The sequence below is a fragment of the Anopheles moucheti genome, chromosome 2 (genome assembly GCF_943734755.1).
Source record: "Anopheles moucheti chromosome 2, idAnoMoucSN_F20_07, whole genome shotgun sequence".
Lineage (NCBI taxonomy): Eukaryota > Metazoa > Arthropoda > Insecta > Diptera > Culicidae > Anopheles > Anopheles moucheti.
Genome location: NC_069140.1, coordinates 76,481,265 through 76,506,705, shown reverse-complemented (window position 1 = coordinate 76,506,705; position 25,441 = coordinate 76,481,265). Strand labels below are relative to the sequence as shown.

At 41.5% G+C, this 25,441-nt stretch overlaps 2 protein-coding genes across 5 annotated transcripts in view; both read right to left on the bottom strand.

Annotated features, from left to right (window-relative positions):
* Positions 1–263: 263 nt before the first annotated feature.
* Positions 264–19,652, bottom strand: LOC128310712 (dehydrogenase/reductase SDR family member on chromosome X). 3 transcript variants are annotated; one of them, XM_053047417.1, is made up of 6 exons: positions 19,530–19,652; positions 16,062–16,509; positions 1,470–1,577; positions 1,211–1,393; positions 932–1,139; positions 264–824 (listed from the first exon to the last, which is right to left on the bottom strand). In XM_053047417.1, exons 2-6 carry the CDS (start codon positions 16,243–16,245, stop codon positions 428–430), a joined length of 1,080 nt encoding a protein of 359 aa, XP_052903377.1. In that variant the 5' UTR covers positions 16,246–16,509; positions 19,530–19,652; the 3' UTR covers positions 264–427. The 3 variants fall into 3 exon arrangements, with proteins under 3 accessions (XP_052903377.1, XP_052903378.1, XP_052903376.1); XM_053047418.1 differs by having other exon boundaries at positions 16,062–16,412; positions 19,530–19,645; XM_053047416.1 differs by lacking the exon at positions 19,530–19,652 and having other exon boundaries at positions 16,062–16,826.
* A 1,241-nt stretch (positions 19,653–20,893) lies between these two features.
* Positions 20,894–25,441, bottom strand: part of LOC128301813 (D-beta-hydroxybutyrate dehydrogenase, mitochondrial) — a 45,538-nt gene continuing 40,990 nt past the window's right edge. For both annotated transcript variants that reach the window (XM_053038449.1, XM_053038456.1), the window contains exons 5-7: positions 21,722–21,875; positions 21,292–21,650; positions 20,894–21,217 (exon numbers count right to left, since the gene is read on the bottom strand). In XM_053038449.1, coding sequence (XP_052894409.1) covers positions 21,059–21,217; positions 21,292–21,650; positions 21,722–21,875 — 672 coding nt within the window. In that variant the 3' untranslated portion in view covers positions 20,894–21,058. The remainder of the gene's footprint in view (positions 21,218–21,291; positions 21,651–21,721; positions 21,876–25,441) is intronic.

The window sequence follows — 25,441 nt, the reverse complement described above, 5'->3', positions numbered from 1 at the left end:
TAAATGCCCAACAATGGTGCTTTCTTCGGCGAGGGTTTTTTTTTCCTTGACTCCTTAAAATCCTATCCAAATTAACCGATACACAGGGGGAAAGCATTTCAATTATAAAGCCCTTTAGCTTCTAACTTTTGTAAATCCTAATTGCATGATTACTTTCTTCTTCCTTCGGCACACCGTCTCAGCACCTGTGAAGATTGTTATCGTGCTTGGGATAACGATCGGATACAACATCTAACGGATGGACGACAATCGTTCGTTGCAGTTACAAGTACCTGCAGTACACCTTCATTATTCGAAGAAAGAAAAATAAACAATCATCCCGTTAACAGTTTTGTGATGCTGCAGTAGGGTGCCATGCAACGAACAATGTGGAGGGAATGTTGCAACAACGAGCGCACCGGGTTTTTTTTTGTTGAGGGGGAGCGCGTTAGTTACGCTTGTAGAAGTAATCATCGATACGCAGCGTATCGCAGGTGAAGTTGAACAGCTTTTCGCACTGGACGGAGTTGTTCCAGTACCGGTGGCTGCTCGCTTCCCGGCAGTTGCTCAGGTAGCATCCACCACGCGTCTCCAGCTTCGGTGCGATGGCCGCATACACGACGGTACGCGAGCCTTCCTCCGGGTTCTTGAACAGCAATGCCCGCACCCACGGGATGTAGTTGGTACTGGAATGCTCAAACAGATCCGTATTGACGACACCGGGATGCAGCGAGTTGGACAGGATCGGCATTCCTTCCTCTGCGAAAATTAAGTTGAGGTACTTCGCGAACAGAACCTGGGCCAGTTTGCTCTGGTTGTACGCATCCGCCGGGTAGTAGTTTTTGCTGCCGGAAGAAAATAAAAAAAAAGGTGAAATGAAAAGCAATTAGTAGGGTTTCGTTTTATGGCGCAAATCCTGCACGGGTAACCCTGTATTTTGGGTAATACCTACACTTTGTTAATGTCGTTGTAATCGATTTCTCCAATTTTGTGCACACAGGACGATACGTTAACGACGCGCGCTTTACACTCAACCGTACCGGCTGCCCTGAGCAGTGGCAGTAGCAAATGTGTTAGCAGAAAATGGCCGTAATAGTTGATGGCCATGTGCGATTCGAAACCTTCGCCAGTCAGCTTGAACGGGACGCTCATAACACCGGCTGTAAGGACACGAAATGCAGAGGGTTAACCGGGTGGCCACGTTGATGTATCGGCCACAGGGAAAACTTACCATTGTTGATGAGGAGATGAATTTTGTCGAACTTGGTCCTAATCTTGGCGGCAAACTCTCGCACCGACTTCATATTGCCGATGTCGAGCTGTTCGTAGTGCAGCTTGCAGCTGCCGGGCGGGATCTTGGCGTGTTCCAGGTAGGCTTCTACCGCCTTCCGAGAATCGATCGGATTGCGAACACCTGCGTTTGGGATGGGGGGAAGAACGTTATAGAAATACGCACAACTCCGGTCGGGATCATCCCAAGCGGGACGTACCAAGAATTACTTCGATGTCGCACTCCACCAGCTTCCTGACGATGCGTAGTCCGATGCCTCGATTTCCACCGGTGATGAGCGCAATCTTGCCCGGCTGCTTATACAGTTCTGCAAAACGGAGAAACGAAGATACCAGAATGATGTATTTTGCTTTTACCAACAGCAAGAAGCATGTCCTTAATACGGAACGCTTCGAATGTTTCATCACACATTCCACTGTGAGTATGGACGGAAGCGCGCCATGGATTCATACCATTACCCCGGGGAATGTCTTTATCTGTCGGCTATCGGGCATTTTTTCGTTCCGTTCTACAAGGTACGGGGGGCCCGGAAGGACACATATAGGTAGCAACAGCTGTTGGCACTGATTAAAAATAGCAACGGCATCGCCTACTACCACTCGCATCCTCAGGTCCATGCACAGCACAATGACACGCAACCACAAAACAAGAACCAGATGGTGCTAGGCAAGCTGGTGTCGCAGCTACCGCGCTGCTATCTGCCATTTTATAATTGAATCCAAATAAAATTCGGCCCCCAAAATTCGAACTCCCCACCACATATATCTGTCGGTGGCAATTGGGGAGTGATGGTTTTTCTTTTTTTATGAGGGGGGAGGGTAGTTTTTTCTTGATTCTTATTTTTTTCCTTTCTCTATTTGTTATCACCCTCCATCAATGGTTTATCGTGCGAGCGGTACATACGGCGCACCCCGGTGAGAGCCCGAATCGATACGGAGCGAGGCGAAATTAAAATTTTAATTCTATAATACAGAGACCGGGAACGCGCGCACATGGCGCACGGGTGAACCACGCTGTACCACGTGCAAATGAAAGGCGCGATGGCAGACACAGGCAGACGAGATTCGCACTGACAGGTTTTTTTGCCCCAGGTTCCGAAAAATGGTAATTGAACCAAATAATCGAGAGCAGAACTGGTGGTGGTCCGGATGGTGGGCGTAATGTTGAAAAATTAAAGGTGTGAGGTTTTATCGCTTTGCAAATGCACCGAGAAAAATGGCGGGCGTTGTTGCAGTGGCCACATTTGGGATGATTTTCACGGAATTGGAATAAACTTTTGGCATGCATGCAAGAGGGAGCGTCATTTTTAAAAGGAAAAACCCGACAGATGAAAAGCCGTTTCCGAGCTAAAACAAAATGTCCATGGCGTTCGATAAATTGGGTTGCCCCGATGTTCGAAAGTGTTGAAAGGGGTTTTTATTTACTTTCTTTCTACGGCGCTGACAGTGTCAATTTCGCATCATTCACCGTTGGGCGTTGCGCGGTGAAAATGAGGTCCCTTTCTTTTTTTGGTGGCTCGAAGTGTAGTGCGTTGAAGGATTGCGTTTTATTTGAAGCTTAATATTCCTTTCCTTTTCCCTTTTTTGTTTTTGTTTTTTTTTTTCGTTTTCAGTGCATATAGTCAAACAAGCGATGCAAAAATGGAGAAAATAGTGTGAAGAAACGAAAACAGCGATGCTGGTTTGTTTGTTTGTTTTTTTTTTGCGACGAAATATACCACAATGCAGGTTGGAAAATGAAGGCTCTTTATTAACTTTATCGCCTTATGGAGGTGTGATTATTTTCACCGCGTTGCAGGTGTTCAATCTTTATTTTTTTTTTGTTTCGAGATCAAGCAATGATGAGGTAGAACAATAGGGTGGACAATAATATATGGTCGGAACTATACTTTCCCCAGGGCGTATAATGCTCTTAAAATAGTCTCTTCAACTTTTTGTGTATTGTGAAAGCTTTTTAAAAGTGTTTTTTCCATTCTATCTAGATCAATTTGAGAATAATATGAGAAGAATAGTCTGAAAATTGCACGGGGGGATGTGCTAAAGATTAAAAAAAATTATTTTAATCGTCTAAAAAAAGCCTCGTTCGATGTAAATCATAAATGCAACAAATTAATTTGATAAAATGCATGAAAAAATGCATAAAATGCATGATAAAATGAAAATATCCCCAAAATAAAATGATATAAAAAAGACCGACCTCATACCTCGACTAGGATTGAGGAAGACGAAATTATCTTTAAGTTATTTAAACTTTAATACACGGTTTAATAAGTCTAACTTTTATGGGCACAAGCCGAATTTCATACACTTCCAACAATTAAACTTAATTATCCATAGTCCTCAGTGATCGTTAAAGAGCTCTGCCGAGTACCATTGTATGGTTTACTAACTATCGGAATATAAATGAAATACATCGCAGAAATATAAATAAAGGCCAAACATTCCAGGTGTGACCCAACAGATCGTTACACCAAGAAAAGGAGGAAGAAGAAGGAGAAGAAGAAAATAGAGAATTGCATCGACATCCTAGCGAGATTGCACAACACCGGCAACACAGAAAACAGCTTTCCGGGATCTTGAGAGTAACCGTTTTCGACTGAGCCTTCGTTTGGCCCTCAATATTGTCGAATAAGATTCTTCGTTTGAAGTTTTATCATGAAACATTTCCACACTATATTGCAGGGTAGTCTGGAGGGTTGATACTCTTTCGTGAAACGTCACGCCATAATTACTGATGAAAGCAACAGCTTCGGGTAGACACTTTGTTACCACATCCAAAATCACCTCAAGTTTTCAATGAAGAAAATGTGTCTTCCCACATCTCGTTTCTTTCTGATCGTGACCTAAAGACCTAAAGACCTTCCTTCTGGAACATGGACAGTAATGCTTATCTTGCTGATGGAGGACATGAAGTACAGCGCATTTATGTATGCTCATTCAGTCAGTTCATTTTCAGGGTCAGTTTAAGCTCATCAAGACACTTAGGCTTTAGTCAGAAAGAAATAATTCGCCAGTTTCTTCTGTTCATCGCTTCCAGCTCTTTCTAGAATCATTGTGGATATTGTGAGCTTTGGACTAGATGAAGCTTTTCTACTAATACCTTCGTGTAACAGTATTTCTTCACTCCATTATTAAAACTTCCTGGAGGAACGATGTCTGATCACTTTGTCTCGATCTTTATCTTCACTCTCTATAGAACTTAATTTTCACGAATGATTTATGCATCTATTCGACGATCGGGTTTTTTTTTCCAGAAACGAGAGAATATTATAAATAATGTATTGGCTATATTCGGCGCAAAAAAGGGCGAAGATTGCTTGCAACTCGATACGATCCATTAAGCTTATGAATCTAACATATCTGAGCTTCTCTGACTTCTAAAAAGAAACAGAAACGTTTTCCTACGACAGGATGGATCGCCATTTCCTGATGGGTTATTCTATTTGGGAGTTAAATCACAAGTCTTCTGATCATCTCACGCAGGTATGAATCCCAACGAGCCTGTTATATCACGCACATGGCAAATAATATCAAAGAATTTTCTTCAAAAGACATATTATGGTTTATGTAAACGGAGGGTACATCAAGTGATATGAAGTTGTTTTAATACATTCTTGAGATTTTAACTTAATGCCTTTAGGACAAAAGTTTATAGTATTATTTTTGTTAAAACCCATTAGAACAAATAGTGGAAAAAAGTCTCATAAAGATATAAATTGTATATACCTGCGTACCTCTATACCGCACAGATAGATTGCTGCATATTTCAGCAATTAGCTTTAGTTAATTTTTCATATCTAATAGTAGCCCTAGGGAGAATAGGGCTCTAGTGATATCCTCATATAACCACAATTAAACAGCAAATCCTGCGTATGAAGTATCTCTATGTCTAAAATTGCTTATGGCTTTGAAAGAAAAAAAAAACACCCAATTCAATGCTCAATTTCGCGTAATCATTCGATGGCTTTGATGTAGGCACCGCGCACACACTCGAAAAAAATGATTCCATCCGTATTAAACGATGGCAAAGAATTCCCAATCACTGCTCGATTAAGATTAGCCGAGCCACCGAAAAAGCCACGGGGAAAATCCCACGGGCACCGCGCACTGTACCCGCTGTATTAGCGGCCTACGGTTGGATGAAAAGTAATATCCATGCCAGGTTCGCTCGCTGATGCTGGGTTGCAATTTCCGGCACTGCCCCGAACGGGGATGCAACAACACAATAACAAAAAAAAAAATCACACCAAGATAAGCCCAATTGTGGAAACGTACCATCGTGGTACACACGCACACAAAAAACGATAGTATTTAAAAGAGGCAAATTGTGTCCATCCATTTATGACCGACGAGCGACCGGAAGCCAACACTGGGCACAGTGCTTTAATTTGCTTTGGAAGTGCTGCCTGGCCGCACAGCACAGATACATATAATTTCTGCTGGCCGAGTGCAGGGAAATCCGGACGACCGTGGAAATTGCCATGGGCTTGTGGTATTGTGTGAGTGGAGGATCATTTCATTGGTTTCCGGATCCGGGCTGTGGAAAAACGAATGGGAAAGGGGGGTGGGGGGAGAAGGGGGGGGGGGGGTTCGGTTCCGTTCCTTCCCTCCCTGATTGCCCCTTCGATGTAGGGGGTTTGCTATGCCGTTATGCCGTACGGTCGTTATGTGCCCCGGAGCTGTCGCGTTGGGAATTGGCTCGACATTCCTGTGCGCCGGTACAGGTGCTGGTTGTATGCGAGAGCTTTGTGTGACCTCGGCTCTTAATGAACCGGTGCATCCTGGTCGCTTGCTTTCTTTCACTCGCTCGGGCATGTCGAAACCCCCTTGAATGACATGAAGGCAAAAGTCAGTTCCATATCCTGGCAACACTGAGAGCGCAGCACACAAAAAAAAACACACATGCATTCCGTGAACCACGGGAGAAAATTGCACAATTAATTTTGCATTTAACAGGACAACCTCACACACATACACGCGCATACGGGAAAAGCTCACGCTTGCCGCCGCCAAATGATTGTTTAATCATCGGAATTCATGTCTCACACCGACACGGAAACGCGCCAATCGGAAAAATGGATCGTGTTTCGAATGTTCCGACCCCGACCCCGTAGGGAAAAGGAACTGATTTACACTGAGGTTTTTTGGTGATTATTTCGGGACTGTGGTGGTTTTTCGTTTTGTTTCTTCTTTTTGTTGTGCTTTCTCTCTTTTGTGTGCCTATTTTCCCATGGCCGATATGGTATGCGGGAGAAGACCCGGAGCTGTGACCGAAGAAACTGAAATCGAGATGAAAAATTGATTCCATCAATTATGGCCAGGGTAGCGTATGTGGAAGTTGGGGAAACGGGGTGGGGAAATTGTCCACGGTAATCGAAAAAGCATTCCAATCGCTTCACAATCGCCGATCGGTGCAGAACGGGTGGAGAAGAAATCAATTCTATTAAAGCAAAACAAAGCGGCAACAAACAAGCAGAAACAAAAAAAACTCATCAAGAACCATCGAGATCATCGTTCATTTGCAATCCGCGCGCTCCGATAACGGACTGTTTTGTGGGAAGCATTTTACAGTGACGGCATGTCGTTTAAATGCAGTTAAAATGTACAAACATTCCAACGTCGATAAGGGGTTTTTTTTTCTTCTTTTGCATCGACACAATAAACTGACTACGGGTACTCTATTCCCGAGTGGAAGACATACTGTGCCACCGAATGACGATGACTCTGCGGACAAAGCGCATCGATGCACCTTTCGCGAAAGGATTGAGGTAGAATGGCAAAGCACACGCTCGCGCACGCCAGTAACGCGGCGGGTAACGATCCAAGAACTAAACAAATTGTGCATTCCAATGAGTGTCCACTTTCCACGGCTATCGGATAATTAAATCTTCGCTTGGTGCCTCCCTTTGTATGTTTTTAGCAGCACCAACGTTTTGTCAGCGCAGCAGCGCTGTAAAGATTTTGCAAATCGAATAGAAGCTTGAAGTAGTTTTTATTTTCTTCCCTGTGTGTAATTAGTGAAGAACTCGTTGCAAATAAAATATACAATTCCTCCATTCAATACTGTGCTGATTTCGATCTGCGAAGCATTCGGAAATAGCAGATATGTTTTGTAACTGGAAGAAAATTTGCATTATTTTTATTGTCCTCTTTTAGTTAGTGCATCTAGCTTAGATCATATGGTTCTATTCTTTAAGTTAAGGTAAAAAAAACCTTTAACTCATTATGTCATTGCTTGTGGTACTTTATTGGAGAACATATTTATTATTTTAGTTTTTAATCTATTCGTTTAGTTTAAGTTTATTTTTTATTTAGTGTATGAAAGATCCTATGGCTTGAACACTGTACTTCAACCTATACTAAGCATGTGTTGCGTAAACAAACAATTATTTAGATTTGAAACGCTGTATTGAGGATTTGAAGTCAAAGTGTTCACAGAACACTAGAACTACCAAGCGTTTTCTTTCGTTGATTGTCTTTTTAGAAACAATTTTTAAGACTTTCAAAATGAGTTCGGAGTACGGATAACAGAAAAGGTATTTAAAAAGTCAGATGAAAAGGTATTAAATATATTTAAAGTTACAAAAGAATTGTTTAAGCCGAAAAAATAAAATAGCTAAATGAGTTCATAAAGAGAAAATGAAGCGTTTCAGTCATATTAACTCTTATTCTGGGTTCCTAGGTATTGTAATTAGTCATTAGTGGGGATGCATCTGCTGAGTAATGCATGAATAACACTGAACTCTCAAAGTAGGATATGATAACCTGGGCAACAACCACAATTAACAATTTCTGGAATAATCATTGGCACCTCCAACAATACAGTTTCTTAAGAGACAGATCAAAGCAACCACAGACGCTTGGATAGATGTGCAATCCAACCAAGATCAGAGAGTCGTCTCGCGTCTACGCATAGGACATACTAATATGCCGCACAGCTATAGACAGAATAAATCAGACCCTTCACACCGTTGCTATTGCGGAGTACCTATCACAATACTCCATATTTTAAAAGAGGGCTACGGCTACTTCACTAAACGCAACAAATACAATATTTCTAATAACTTTGATATTACTCTACCCAATCCTGTCAGATCCCTCTAATACAATTCTTCAAAGAAATTGACCTCTAGCGATAAATTTTAAATTTTGTCACAGTAAGAGACGAATGTAACTGTAAAAAGTCTTTATAAGTCGACTCAACAACAACTCGGTCATAATTACTAGATCGGATAGTGTTAAAGTTATGCATCATCGCTATTAGAGTCTAAAGATCGTCTTATGTTTTTATTTTATTTGAGGTCTATTAAGAAGTTTCACTGTTGTGAAACTTCAAATAACCTTTTAATAATGACTCTCTCTTACATATTTGAACTCCAAAAGCAGCGGACATGCACCAACGGGCATTATTGATCTCCAAAATTACCCGAAACGGATTGAAAGATTGAGGCAGCCTGATGGTATATTGGTAGCGGCATTGATCTTCACACAACAGGACCGATCCAAAATCTCATCCGGACCAATCATCCGCATGCAGAACTGATTATCCGAGGATACGAGTAAATAGAGTCAAAGAAAGCCAGAAATGGCAGGCCTAGACTTCCTTGAGGTTGTTGCTCACTAAAAATCAACATATTGTAGATGAATATTAGATTATGGTTTACTTAGACATAGGTTCGTTTGTATTTGTTAGTCTGTTAGTATTTAATAGAGAAGAGCGTGATTGGTAGTTGTATAGCGAAATAAGATAGAATAGGATAGGTTACATAAAGATAGGGATAGCCATTAGAATAGTTAGCATAAGAAAATTAGGAATACATAATGTTAGCTAGGACTAGATAGGTAGGATTTTGGAATAAATAGCGGTTAAGGATTAACTGAGATCATCAGAATTTATATCCGTGTAAGGGGAAACTCTGCCCGACAGTAAGCAGAAATTAAATCTATAAACGAAAAATAAAAAGTCATACACTATAAACGAAATTCCCTAACTTCGCCTATTAGTATACCACAATATTATCCAAGATAACCTTAAGATCGTGACACAGTGAGGGGAAATATATGGAGACAAGTGCAAAAACAAGTCGTCTTGGTGATTTGTTACAGGGTAAATTACATGATTTTTTGGAATGGTAATATTTTTACGATAAAATATAGTTAATTTAAGACAATTCGATACTTAAAAATACCGAGAAAGAGCATTGTACTACTGTCCTTATGCAAATAAATGAGAGTACTTTTACAGCTCTATGGACTATACATAGTGGAATATTTATCCAGATACTCGAATTTCCGCAAAGTAAAGTTGTTTATAGTTGAAAGTTATGAGTTAAATCTTAAAAAAACGAGTATTTTTATGCGCTTTTTATGTTATATATGCTCGAAAAAAGTTATAAAACCATTAAAAGTTAACTTTCTTCCTTCCTAAATGAAAACAAACGATAAAAAAAAGTTTGGCAATGATTGGCCATTCAAGCGATGCAACCATCGCAAACCCCCAGGGAACAAAACCTTGTATATCCGGTGGAAGTGAAAAACAGCTAAACGTCCGATTCAAATGTTTCCACCTTTGGATGAAAGAGAAATTTGGCCGCAAAAGTTGAACGCACACACGAGGGTACGGTTCTGTGTTCGCCCGCTCTTTGCTGCCAATTCAAGTGGCGAGATGGTTTTTTGACCGCTTGACTGCACAGCCTCCAACACACCGGTACGAGAGGAGGCGCACTGTTCCGTCGAAAAACCACCGATGCTAAAACATTCCACAAATTGCATTTCGACGATATGCACACGCTGCTAGATATAGAATTGGCAGCAAATCGAACTCTTCCAAAAACCGTTTTCCACCCAAAACCGGGCTGGGCGGGTGCCTTTTTGCAGGCCTGAATCCTCAGACCGGCCACACTGGGTTTGGTAAACGCGTGTGTTGTGCCCTGCCCGGGGTTGCGAATTTCCACCCAATCGCACCGGAACGCATCGTTCGATGGACTTAACCTCATTTGCAAAACCCAATTTAGCATAACCGTGTCGATTGCGTCGCCGATAAGGGTACGCCCCACTCCGCTCCACGCGCAATTGCCGGGTGGATGGCCCGGGAAAATGATAAATCACGCTGCTTTTGCCACCCTTGATGGGTGGCGGGGTTTCGTTGGTTGCGCCGGTCATAATTCAGAGCCCAACTGTGCAAGATTTCCTACTCTGGCTGGCGGATGGTACACGGGAGGATTGTATGTGTATGTCGAAACGGAAGCACCCCACCTACGCCTCCCGTGCACCCGTGGCTGCTCGGTGCGCCAGCTAGGGCGGAAAATTGTTTCCCCTTAGTGTTTATCCAGGCTATCGTCACCCAATAATGGCCCAATAAGGACTGCATTTTCACCCCTATCTGAAGATTTCGCCACGATCGGATTTGCGGTTACACAGGAGCGTACAGGGCTATAGGTGGAAGGTGTTTTGGTGGATCCTGGGTGAATTGTTTGACCAATAGCAGCTGCTGATAAACGCTACCGAGTTCGCAATTGCCTGCGGCTGTGCTTGATCATGCTGCAGATATGAAATATAGACGAATTGAATCCATCGATTCTTATCCGTCGCTTTCGTTGAGTGAAAAATAAGCATCGTCTCCAACGCAGTACATTTTCGTGGGGGTGATTTTGCAGAGTCTACCCTCCGGTTCCTCGAAATAAGTGAAACAGAAACCATCGGAACTTTTAAGCTTCTGCCTTGCTTATTAAGACAATATTTGTGCTCTACTCTGGCAATAAGTTTATTTCTCATTAAGCATTCATGTTTAGCATTCAGTAAACTACAATGCTGGATCGTATTGTCTAAACAGCTTCTATTATTTAATTACAAATTATCGAGAACTTTGTCGATATTTTGACAAAGACGGAAGACAAAGAGACAAACAGCAACGACTGTAAACCCATAATACTTAACCAAAAATGTTTTATAGTTTCGAGTTTAGCCATTCCCAGAGCCATTTAGCAGTATGCCATTCGAGATAGAAATGATAGCGAGCAAAGTTCATTCCAAATTAATCCGGATCTAATTCCAGCAACTCCAGATCAACCTCGGCACATTCAAGTTCTACTAGAGAAAATAATACAGCAAAAGCTCCGACTTTGTTAATTTGATAGTCGCTAGTTCTGAATAGATTCGCAAGAGGAATGCAAAGTTTTACAGAAGTTTGGCAATAGATAGGACATGGCGTGTCTAACTTACGGAATCGCGCAAGCGAATAACATAAAGCGTGACATTGATAGTGAAACGCAAAACACTTTATGGTATCGCGTGATCCAGATATGGAATCGCATGCACAATTTAGTGAATGACAAATCAGCCGATCGGTTTTGGAGCTGGTTATATACAGAGTTTACAGCAATAGCTTATGGCGCGCTTAAATTATTGAATAGCGCAAAAGAATAACTTAAAGCGTGACATTGATAGTGTAACGCAAAACACTCTACAGTATCGCAATAATTAGATATGGAACCGCGTGCACAATTTAGTGAATGCCAATTCTGCGAGGCTGTTTACGCGCATGAGGATTTAAGAGGTTTTAATATCCTACCCATTGCCAAACCCTGTATTACTCCGCTTGAAGAGTTGAAATTTAAAAATTTACATTTCAAATTAATATCGAATAATAAATGTAATATCGAATTTTGAAGGCACAAAAAAGGAATGTAAGTTGTTTGATAACAATAGAGCATAAAATAATTAATATTCACCATTAAGCAACTAAAACATTCAAGCATTTGAATTGAATCTTTCAAATATTGCATGTATACACACGATTTCAAAGCACGGGTACAGGATTTGCAAATAGGTAGGATATAGCGTGCCAAACTTATGGAATCGCACAAGCGAATAACATAAATCGTGACATTGATAGTGAAACGTAAAACACTTAATGGTATCGTGTGATCTAGATATGGAATTGCGTGCGCAATTTAGCGAATGCCAAATCGGCCGATCGATTTTGTAGCTGGGTATACATTACCGCGGTTAAAGAGTTGAAATTTTAAAATCAACATTTCAAATTAATGCTGCATGAAGTATCGATTTTTGGAGGCACAAAAAAGGAATGTAAGTTATTGTTTGATAACAAGAGATGATTAATATTCACCTTTCAAAGCATTCAAAAATTTGAATACGATCTTTCAAGTATAGCATGTATACACACGATTTCATAGCAGGGGTATATGCTGTCGTTAGGTTAAATTCACGAGGAGGTAAAAAAATATTTAATATTGGTCTAGCAAGCGATGCGTCTAAAGTTAATCCAAGTGTGCAAAACAATAACTTGTATCCTGCGTTCAGTTTTCTATTTAACACAAATCGTGCTTTTGTCTTTGGTGTCAGTTAACATACTAAAGCGCGTTACTAAACGCGATTTAGAGATATTAACCGTAAAGCGTTTAAAAACCGTCTAGGAAGTTTTTTGAGATAATAATAATAACTTGGTAATGCACTGTGTTGAGTAGCAAATGTAAAACTGATACCATCTATTTATTACATTCAACACCATTCTACCGGTTCAGAATTTCCTCAAGGTTGGATACACGTATTTTGAGGTGTAGCAATACAATTTAGAATATGGTAATGTTGCGAATGCATTGCTGTTAGAGCCGGTACAATACGATTGACGTTTACGGTAATCTGGCCTTCGAACCTGGCGGCTATTTACCACTCGTCGGTATAATATATCCTCCGCACATACATACTGCTCGCCACCGAGCCACGATGGAGCAGGGCGTTAAGGGCTTGGCTGGGCATCGGTAATGGATGGATTGTTTGTGCATCTTCGAAGGCAAACACACACCCGGCCAATACTTATTGACCGACAGCAAACAAGAAGGCTCTCAGCAGCACACTGCCATTCCATCCATTCCCATTCTGCCACTGCCAAATGCACTCCACAAACAACAGCAAATGGTGTGTTGCAACGTCTGCATCTCGGATCTTCGCTGATTACGGCCCGCTGGTAGCTGGCTTTTTGCAAATGCCCGGTCCATCCTTCCGCCTTGCTAATGCATCACCATGCGGGAAGAATTTACCGATTTCATCAATACCGGACGCGTCTGATCGAGGTCGGATTCGGATTTGAGGTGAAGTTCCGTCCACCGTATACAAACGTAAAGAGCACATCCACCGGCATGCAGTGCTTTAAGCGTAGCGACTAAAAGGTTTCAGGGAAATGCACTGAAAGCTTTCAATGCACACTTGTGCACCGGGCAAAAATTAGCTACCGTCGGGCAGTGGCCCGCACGGCGAAAGTGATTGAGTAAAATCAGCTCCACGATTCAGCTACTCCTGCTCAGGTCCAGCGCGAACAGCAGCTAATTAAAAAGCTATTAACACTCGCCGATTCTACCCCGACAACGTATGTCAACGGTTCGTGATGGTAAACTAAATCCGTACCGTACAGAAGCGATCGGCGACTCGCCACGCACGTAACGCATGTAACTAAAACGTTTTCCTTTGTGACAACGGCTCACTATCGGAAAATGCAATCGCAACCGGTAGTTAGCAACAATGCATTTACCCGCGCCCGATTTCCATCCCAGCCAACATTTTACGGCTTGATGTGGAGGTTAGAGTGATCATTATGGCAACTGATTGTTGTCCGCTCCAGCACAAGCGGGACGCTGTAATGGTGATAATTTATGGTGATTGTGAATCTTCGCCCGGTGTGTACGATTGTTCATCAAATTATCTTCTCACTCGACGTAGTACTTCACTCGGCGCATGTGTGTCTATCCGCTGATATGCGGTGACGATAGATTCGATTGAATCGATTACCGCTTTACAATTGAAACCACTTGACGAATTTAACCACGAAAACCTAGAACTGTGAAACGTTTTCCATATGGTTGGCAAACGTTTATTCAGCAGATCGATGGAGGCATATTGGACAATTCATTTTCGAAAAACGGAAAGCATGCTTCATTACGTGAACCACATTGATTAGTGGGGGTTATGAGTAATAATCAAATATTAAATGTCTAGGTCGATTCATAATACATGACAGAAACATAATGTTGTATAATTTTTTATTTCTTTCTAATGAAATTAATCTCAATTAGGCCCTACCGGTCTCGTGGTTAGACTTGTGGTCTAGTACACCGAACGTTGTGTATTGAATCTCATCTCGCTCAATTTGTAGCATAGATCGCATAGATTAACCAACAGCAACTTATTTCGCACCAATCTCGCTTTCTCTCTTCCCCTTCTTGGCGTAACACGACCTACTAAGATCATGCCTGCCATTTCTGGCTTACTAGATTTATTTTACCGCATAGCCGGATAGTCAGTTCTTGCTACGGAGGATTGGTCCGGATAGGATTTTGGTCCAGTCCGTTCGTGTGAAGACCAACGCCGCTACCCTCAAGCCAGCTGGCCACACCGGTACCAAACAAACGTGTGTAAAAGGGTCATTGGGATAAGAAGAAAATAAACAATTCAGCTAAGTAAGTCGAAGGTGCAAAACAGTTCATCAATTTTAAAGTACCAATGGAAGAAATATTGGAATAAAAGAATGTTTTGTGCAGTAAAACTTTGTAATCTTAATAAGAATGATAGAAGCATCACAATTAGTGTTTTGATCAATCAAACTTTTGGGGTAAGCCAGTCATAGAGGAATCTTTAGCGAGGAATCATTCAAATCAGAAATCAGACTCTCGAAAGATTTACGAATCAGTGAAGAGTAGCGGAAGATCAAGCATTTTGGATGCTGTAGGCGTAATGGTTGTTTGAAAGCCAACGATCGGAGGCGGTCCATAGCGAACAAGCTCCAAGGAGGTTAAAATATTTTAAATATTTTAAATTATTACCTTCACGATCACCATCTTGTTCTGACGCGATTGTTCAGCCCTCGAGGCAAACAATAGTGACTTAATTTATAATAATAAATAATAATAATAATAATAATAAATATCAATTAATCATCTGGCTGGTTTTCCTGAGAGCGGCAAGATCTTTGGTGTAGGTAATACATTTCACACCGTTATGAAAAAAAAACCAGTGAATGACGTATTCTTCTACATACACCGCAAGACCACTCGCAAAAGATCTTCTATAAATAACGTTACCGAAATGTAAGCAATTCACGATCAATAACTCCAATGCCAAGTGCACATGGAAACAAACCGGTTTTATGCACATGGGATGGTCCATTATTAAACAATAAAACAATAACAAATATTATCGATAATGTGTGATTACTTTTATAGCGTAATAAACAGTAATAAAACAACTAAATAAACTGCAACGAGCATGACACGCATGAGGTAGTTATTGGAGAATGACATCGTCATAAACTATATGACCCTGGTGAACATCATAGTTCATGATCATACGGTGGTCTGGGGAAGAAAACAATATGTACCCTTCGAATCAACCTCATTGCTGACCGATGGTGGAGACTCATCGACTCGAGGGCATTGCATCCTTTCACTTTTCCCCGAGACCAAGATGCAACCTTTGCGAAATGGGGCGGTAATGATGGACCCATGTAATTTCTCAAATCTCAAATCCCCAAATACTCAAACACCTCGATCTATGCATGGTACCGCACGTACGCGATTGCCTAATACAGGCTTGCAACCTTCTGCGACTCGTCTGGGGGAAGTTTCGAGTATCGATCGATTACCGCACGGTACGGCATCTCTCGGGCAGCCAAAAACGATCGCAAACTCGTTTCCTCTGCGCGTGCAGTGTGTCTCGTACCCGCACAGCGTCACAAAGGCCCTAGACGAACATATATCTAACCTCGAAAAGCCAGTACTTACCGACTTTATTCCGCGGTCGCATGATGAAATCGTCCAGCAGGGCCTGGAAACCGCAGATCTGCATCCGCACCTCGCACACGAACTGTGTCCAGTTCTTCGGCATCTCCTTCGACGATTTCATGAAGAAAAAGATGGCCAACAGTAGCCCAATGGGCAAACCGATCATCAACGCCGTACCGATCATGTTGGGCTGCGATTTATTTGATTTGGATCACTTTAAAGCAGACAGTATGGTTGCACGTTTCACCTGAACGATCCGGAGCCGGTTCTGCGCCGCGTTCGGCTTGACCATAGAAACAAATACACAAAACTCGGTCACTTCCTACAAATTCCAACACTGGAACGGGAACACTGGTTTGGGTTTCAAAAAATTTCACGTTCCCGTTAGCTTGACCGCAATCGACGGAGCTCCCGCTTGCAGGTGTCGTCCACTTCTAGCTTTCGCTCCCTGCCGAAATATGGATCGAATTTAATTCACACACGCACACCCGATCGTACACTTCCACACACACACGCTCGCTACTTCCAATTGGTCAACGACTAGAACACGTGCGAAGAAATGGTCCACACGCTCACACTTGGCTGCACACTACGCAGCAGCAGGGCGCTCCGTCGCGGTCGAAGATTCAACGTCATATGATCGCGACGCAGCGGCCACGAACGAACCAACCACGGGTATGGCAAGTCGCGCACCGTACTACGATCCCGCGCGGTGGGGATGAATAAATTTGAGTTTTCGGCCAGCGATCGGTTCGGTTGTATCTTTTTTGTTGTCGTTTTGCTGCGTTCCTAACCCACGGTGACTTGAACGTGACGCAAACGACGAACACGATCGTAACCGTTGGAGAGGAGCAGACAATGGTGGCGAAAGAATGGAAAAACGAATGTCTCTTGCACTAAGGGATGACAAATGGGCTTTAGATTTTGTGAGAATGATGAGCAGAGTTTTCTGTTTGACAAATAGACAAACAGGAAGTAGACGAACAAGAGCTTAAAAGCAAGCATTTTAAGGAGGGTCTTGAAGAATAATATTCGAAGAATAGAATTGGTAATATTCACATTTAAAACAAGATAATATTGCAAAATATATCTATGCAAATACTGGTGAAATTATACTTTTATCAAGAAAATTATACACCTGCGATCTGTGACGAACATTCGAAAACCTTGAACTATGTTCAAACCTATACCCGAAAAGCTTTTACATAATATGTTAAACGCACCGGCATCATCAGGTGTGAAGCTGTGGAAGATTCTTTGCTTCACATGGCCAACGCTTGTTACCTCAGACACTTCACACGATACTTCAACTTCAGATCAGGCAGAGAATAAGACACTGAAGCTCGAAGAAGTCTGTGAAGAAGAAAGCAGATGAGATGAGGTTTGAGTTCTGCCTTTGGTACCCACCCATTTGTATCTGTGCGAAACGAAATACGCTTCGCGCAACACTTGGAAACCATCAAGCGAGCGCGCAATTGAACAATGATTGTCTGAGAGATTTTCAGGTGCACGCGTCCGCGTGAAGGTTAAAGTCATTAGCTGAGGGTTGCCGACATTCAGCCCGGGGGGGCGCGAGTTTTCTTGCTGCTTCTGTTCAGCAGGGTTAAGGTGCTTTTCGTGTGGGGAATTTTGTTCCAAAGTTGCACCACATTTGTTGGTTTGGGACATTTTTTCTTCTTTATAATTCCCGGGGACTCACAAAACAACTTATCAAGAAAAACTCCAAAAACTCTTGCCATCTTCATCGTTATATCCAACATTACCTATGGAAATGAAAGACAGACAGACATGAAGTTAAACAATAAACACTTTCGAACGCATTTGAACGTCTTCTCGGGGGGTTTTTATGCCTCCATTTCGTCGTTTTTACCAAAATCAGCTGCATACACGCCGTTCAAACCTGTTTTCCGATAGATAAACAATAGCAAACTGGTCGTGCTGATGTAACCGGGTCGTGCTGACTGGTGACGGACCGTGATCTTCACACGCAACCCCGCACTGCAGAGCGGTTTAATGCTTTTTTCGGGGGTTTCGATTTTGTGAAAACAGATAAGCCGCTGAACGTGTACGATAACAAACGCTCCGTATGGGTTTTGATGTGCAGGGGAGGGAATGATTTGTAATTCACTAAGCGGCCTTTGGGTCGTAATCTTGCCCGCGAGTATCACATCGTTACGCAATAGTGACCGCTAATGTAAGACAACGTAAAGTGTACATTAAAAAATCAAAATTGCTTACTGTAAGATAGTTGCCAGCTTGTTGCACACAAGCGATACAAAACTGACCCTGTGCGGGTAATGAATAAAGCATATCGATTAAATGTAACGCGAATGGTTTAATCGAAACAAACCACAAATAAGGATTAAGTCCGCGAATTGTGCGTGGCGCAAGACATGATACTGCAAACCGAAAAGTTCGCGAACCATACTTTTCATCGCACAGTTTCGTTTTTTCGGTGCGCGTAATCATCATCATTATTAGGCAGAATGTTGAACAAATCGTTGGGCATCTTTCGTTCACGTTTGACGTCAGCTGAATGCTGGAAGGAGGGATTCAATTAATTGGATTTATGTGGAGGGGTTTTTTGTTGTTGTTGCTTACTACCTGAAGGTAATATCCAGTGTCTCGTCGTAACAAAGATAGAAAAACAAACATAGCAACTCAACACGCACACTACTGCATGTTCAACCGGAAAGTCAATTACGGGTAAGGAAATCACTTCTTAAAACCGGCCAACATGCACATGAAGATGGATGACGGTGATACATTACGATGGATTAAGTTTCCGTTCTACGGTGTTTTCCTTAAATCGGTACAACGCCACCAAACGTCAGGGAGCTAGAGTCGGTGCGGTGATGCGGTCTTATCGCCGTCAGTTGCGGCACTCACGGTAGTTAACTTTTTTAGCCGTGCCTACTTTGTTTTCCTTGTGCACTGACATCAAAATCTCATTCCACCTCGTGGCGATGTGTGTGCATCGAACCAGACAACAATTTTCATGCCGGTGAGCTTCATTTCCACGGGCTTGTAACGGAAGACGGAGCTTGGTCGGATCTTGGAAGCCGAGATTGCGCGATGACGTTGCAAGTTTCGTTTTCCGTTTCGATAGTCCCGGGATGTCGTAGAGATTGGGGTTATCTATCTACAGCTCAGCTTATTGCTACATAACTTTGCATTAATGGGAACAACTACGAAACTGATCAAAATGATCAGCAGATATCGGTGATTATCACAGCAGCAGAGATTCACGGCGTAATCCCACAAGCAATCATGAAGCGAAACAGGTTGATTTTCTTTGAAATTTTCGTTAACTGATATTAATGCCGTTTGTATAGTGATCTTCTCTCCTTCATCTGCACCACACAATGAATATTATTCAACAAAAGCATTCATGTTTCACACACCACTTCTTTGCAATTCTTCACTGAACCATCATACCGGGTTGAACTAGTCTTCACCGTTCCATACCTTCGTTACGTATCTTTACACTACTTCGCCATGGTTTGATTGCCCTATTTTAATTCATTACTACTCCGATGCCGGCCAATGAATAAAACAACAAACGCACTTGGCGTCCAAACAAAAACAGCTGTTTCGGCTGAAAGAAAAGAATCGAAAAAAATGCGTAACTTATTCAACGAAACAAACGTCAGACTCGACGGACGAAGCTTAACGAAACATTTTGGGTGGAAAAGCGGAGCAGAAAACTGAGCGATTCTAATGATTTTATGTTTGTAATTGAATTTTCCAATTTGGTTTGAGCTGCAATGAATTAAAAACATTATGAAAATGCTACACACTGAATATTAATATCGAAATTAATCAACGGTTGACGAGAAAGTTGTGAACTGTGTCTTGGATAAACCAATAGATGGCGCTATCGGTGGAAATACAGGGTTCGATGGCATGATGATAGTGTTGTACAAAAAAATAGTAAAGTGATGTGCTTTTTACCTATCTTTCTTGAAATCTTAATATTTTTGTGAGATTATAGTACTTTTTCATGAATTCATTTTTGGACCAATGTTAAGTGTATATTCGGATTTTTTTATTTGAAAGCTCTGTGAGGGTTTTGAATATTGTTTTGTAAAAAACTATTAAAATTGCCTCATTACTTACTTATCCGTCTTAAAATCCAAACTGAATCGAGAGTTATCTCATGGTTGGATTGAAGTTGTCTGGCAATCATATAAACTGTCCCTCCTGGTGGATGATTCAACGCCATTACTCCATCAGATTTTGAACCTGGCACGCGTCTTCTCTCCATGTGAAAAAGTCTTGGTGCTATCTAACGACGACCTCCATAGTTCTTCCATCCTCTTCTTCTTGAACTCATTTTAATTGAATTGTATACAAATGTATGTATAAAATACATCTTTATTAGAATTTTTTCTTCCAAATTATTGCTCTAATGGTGAAGTGAACTGTAGAGCTTTAATGTAAGAATAAGATTGAAATTAAGAACAAAAGTGTCAGCAACCTGAGTGTCCGAAACCCATTTTAAAAAGATATTGCCGGATTCAATTCGCGTAATGCAAGAATTACCGTAGTCATCATACACAGTATATTTCAGCTACTACATGTAACTATCTCCGAATTCAAAAGCGCTCAACTTCATTTGTAGAATATTGAAGCTTTTGATATTGAAAATGATTGAGCTTTTACGCGGAATTTGTTATTTTTGATTTGAATTCAAAACGATATAACGTGTTAGCACATTATAGATTTTTTTTAGATTCGGGTTTTCCTCTTTTAATGCTGAATAAACATTTAGTTAATTTCTTTCTCACGAACCAAAAGATGCTAAAACAAATGCCATAATTTTGTGTACACTTATATGTTTACTAGTTGCTAAGCAAACAAAGAAAATCATGTTTATTACAGAGGATTGGTTTCTACTCCTTAAGCAATGCTACATCACATCCTAGCAGGGAACATCAAATGACTAGCGACACGAGTACAAGCATCTCTACACCAACTACATACCCTGCACGCGACTAAGCTTTAAACAGAATGTCGTACAGCAAGCTTGGCATATACTCGGCAGCGATGATTTGAAACTTTTCCTTGCACGTCAATGGCGTGTAACGAAACACCGGAAACGTGCGGACGATCGCATCGGACAACGCACGAACGGTGGCTTGAAAATCTCCATCCTGTGAAAAACAGAAGTGGATTTAATTGTGATGGGAGGACTGAAGATGTTTTGGTGTCTCTCGGTAATACTTACTCCGTAGCAGAAAGGTTCTAGCGAACGAATCGCCTGTTCGAAGTAATCCTCACCGTACGCATTCTTCTGCTCCTCGCTCAGCAGGGCCCACATGGTTTTGGCCTGATCGCGCATATCCTTATCGTCCAGCCAAGCATCGCCGGCCGTCAGTTCGCTAGCGCAAACGATCGACACACCCACCTGACGGGGCGTCAGCTCCTTCCGTAGACATACGGCGAATCCTTCAATAGCGGCCTGGGTCGCACAGAGGACACCGCGCACCGGCGACGGCAGATGGGCGAGAGCCGACGACAGGAACACGATTCTACCCTTACCGTTGCGGATGAGTGGCAGCATGATCTGTGTCAACCGTGAGGCACCTGTGAGATGGGCAAGAGCATGTGTTACTGTGTTGCTGAAAATACTTTGTTTCATCGGATGGTGTACTCACCGAGAACGTTAACGTCGAACGATTTTCGCAGGACGGGAAACGGCACCCATTCCAGTTCGCCGAGTGCATTCCAGAGTTCGCAATGCACCAACGCCCACAGACCCACCTCGCCGGCTGGCAGATGTTGGGCGATGTAAAGCGATGCTTCCAACATCTGGAACGAAAACGAAAGCGTGATGGAGAATGGAAATGAGTTTATAACACTATTTCTTGTGTGATGCATTCGGGTTTTCCAAGAAGCAACCACCAACATCAGCTCTATTCCTTCGGCACTAATAGCAAGTGGCAGGAAAACATGCACCTTGGACAAAACAAAGCATTCGCCAGAATCCTCTGTGACCGAATTGAGCTACTGAATTGGGAGCATTCCGTAAACGCAGATCGACCGCTAAAAATATGCATACCGAGAAAAACAGCTCGTCAAATGTTTTCCACTGCAAACCTAAGGATGGAGTCGACAGGATGTTTGATGTACAGTGGTTGGCAACCATTTTTTGAAATGTCACTGAAACAAGTCTGATGTCTTACGCGTCTGTCTGTTTACTTCTGTTACTCTTGCTCAAAGCTCTAGGTAAGCAACGATCAAAGAAACAACTAAAAGTTCACAGATGTGCAATAAGCTTTTGCAAAATTGTTACAAATTTTTTAGAGAACCTAGGACTATGCTGTATTCTATTTTCATATATGACGGCTGCCCGTGTGCCTCGATATTGTTGTGTAGACTTAAAAGGTTAGATTCATTGTGCAACATAATTTTTATATAACTATGCATATATCTACTGAACGACAGAAAAAAAAGATCGTTGAAAAGATCGGTTAAGAAACTTCAACAAAATTCATTTTTAAAATATATCCACTGTCGTTAATAGTTGTAGTTAAGATCGGTTCGAATATTACATCGTTTAATATATGTCTTATATTTTAACATTACTTTTAAAGTTTACTCGTCCTCAACATACCATTCCTTGTCTTACTTCTCTAGTTTGCTTGTTTATGTTTATTAAACTTTTTGTGAACCACAACCTTTAATAGAATTTTGCTACCACTACTGAACGACAGTTAAATATGTTTAATGATGGTAATGAATATTTAAAAATCATACTACAAAGAATTATTTCAATTTACTCGTGAAGGTAGGTGAACCTACTACAATCGTTCCGTCCCTTTAAGAAAAGAACCCAGAGATCTAAAGTGGTTACTTTAAAAGCTCAGTAATAATGCACTAGGTTTTTAAAGAGTAGAAATTTCTAGTAACAAACATCTAACAAATCGGGATTTAGTGTCTTTAGGTAAGACTTTCTTTGTTATATACAATCCGCATGATTACCTCACCCAGGGGTCGGCAAAGTGCGGCCAAATCCGGCCCTCCAGAAGAATTCAAAAATTTTTCAGCGCGCTGACCCTATTCGTGAAAGGTGTGCCGACTCCTGAACTAACCTTTCAATGTTGGCATCTGTTTTTTTCTCTTAGTGTAAGTGTAACCATCTAGACCCTTTATTTCTTAAATTCCTCTTGTTCCTCAATGTATGTTGAATGAAATGTTCCTCAATTTTCTTTTGTCGCACATGACATTAAATTAACACGACGTACTACTTGTTCTGTGGCATTTAGTAGTCCATCGTGGCTCTATAACCTACAAAGTATCGATCTTCTTCTTCTTCGTCGACTTGACGTAAAGACTTATTTGGTCCTGACAATCGGATAGGCAGTCCTCGCTACGAGAGATCGGTCCGGATGGGATTTTGGATCGATTCGGTCGTGGTCGTGGTTCGGACCCCTAACGATACACCACGCCCCGAACAGATCAAGGAATAGACAAAGGAATAGATTAAGGAACAGATCAAACATGTATTGTTATGTGCTAGCTTCATAATTATGAATTAATAATTTTTATTCATGTTTAAACTTATCATGAAAATAGCTTATTAAAGCTAAGAAATGAAGATTCCTATGATTTTTACTATCTGGCTAATACGGCTGCGGTGTACGGCTAATACTCATAGACCATAATCATAATCGATGGGCGCGATACAAGAGACTGCAAATAAGTGCGTCGACAATAAAAGTAAGGGTAAAATGCATATGAAATTGCGGCACAACAACACCGAACCAGCGGGTTCGGGTTATCCAAAAACAAAAAAACAGACAGTAATTAAACACGTAAAAGGACATATCAATGTATGCACACTATGACAAAATAAAAATCGGTCATGAACGTCATAAAACAAGGCACCTCATAAATCAAACCAATTGGAAATCGATCCATCATTAGGATCACCGGTGGATATTTAGGTAGGATTTTAGGATGTAACCGCCATTCTCAAAACTGAACATGGAAAAGGGCAGAAGAAAGAAGAAAGGAGAAAGTAATGAGAGAATTAGGGTTAAGGAAAATTTACAATACAATACCCAACTTTGTACTTTATAAACCAGATTCAATCAAATGCTCACACGAGGAGGTTATTTTTCATCTTGAAACGATGTCCTCGCACGCAGCACACGGTTGTTTCTCACGCCGGGTAAGCGTAATATGCTGGACATTACGATACTCGAATTTCTCAAAAACTGTTTGCAAAATCTATCCTTTACGATATGTTTTGGTTGAATTAAATTTTGCGTAGTAGTTATGCTTCGTGCGAGTAATTATGAAGCTGTAATTAAAATACTATTACTGCCTTGCACACCCTCTGGATTTTCCCATTCGAATCACATTAGAAAACATCATTCAGATTGTTTTGGCAATATTTTCCAAGAATGTTCGTCCGGCCGAACGGAACACTATGACCCTGAAAATGCAAACATCTCCACAATGCAATGCATGAGTCCAAATTCGATTAGTTCAGATTGTGGCTGCTTAACAGATTTGACATGATTTGTAGAACTGAACAAAGGCACTAGCAATGGTAGTTTCGGGCCATTTTCTACTATATCGTGCGAAATCTGTGCACTGAAATTTTCCAGTCACACATACACACTCACACACACACACATAAAACTGTATGTACAAAATAGGAAAAGGAAACATCATCAACATGTAACCGTTTCTCGTTGAATAAGCTGGTGGTGGTGTTGTAACGAAGCGAACTCACTGTCGGTGTCAGGGTTTTAGAGCGTGAAAGGAATACAACTCCCACGTGGGAAGCACAAGGCAACTTGTCTGCCCCTGCAGGATTTAAGCTAGCTGACGACAGATTTCTTTCAATAACATCCTTCCCCGTTTATAAAAAAAAACACGAGCGAGAAAAGAACTGTGCGGAAAAAGGATATATCATAATTTAATTGGAAACAAACTGAAATTGCTTGAGAATCAACCATTCTCACCTACGCAGGCACTATCGTTTGATCCTGTCCGTCCGATGGTGACCGGTCGTACCGGTCGGCAGGATTCTAAAAGGGAATGTGGTATGAGGAATTTGAAAAATGACCCTTCTCTGGGATGGTTTGATTTCACTGTCACGAAACGGAACGCATCTTCACTGTGGGTCGAACGATTGAAACTAGGTCAGCAGAAGCGATAGCATCAGTGTTGGATTTTTGATGGCGTAGTCGTGGGAAGATTGAGATAAAACCCCGGTAGCAGGAAGCATGCATTCCAACGAATTGGTTTATGGAATGTTCTATCCGAAAATTTGAAATGATAATAGTGGGAAAATGAGAGAAACGAATTTAAAGTTATTTATGGTGAACGAATACATATCATCGCGTTCGAGGTATTTTTTA

What these genes read in the sequence shown, in the direction of transcription:
- LOC128310712 (XM_053047417.1), bottom strand. Translation starts at nt 16,245, where the DNA reads ATGATCGGTACGGCGTTGATGATCGGTTTGCCCATTGGGCTACTGTTG. An exon ending in GCGACCGCGGAATAAAGTCG is followed by an intron (nt 1,578 to 16,061) that starts GTAAGTACTGGC and finishes TCCGTTTTGCAG; the next exon opens with AACTGTATAAGCAGCCGGGC. An exon ending in CGACATCGAAGTAATTCTTG is followed by an intron (nt 1,394 to 1,469) that starts GTACGTCCCGCT and finishes TCCCAAACGCAG; the next exon opens with GTGTTCGCAATCCGATCGAT.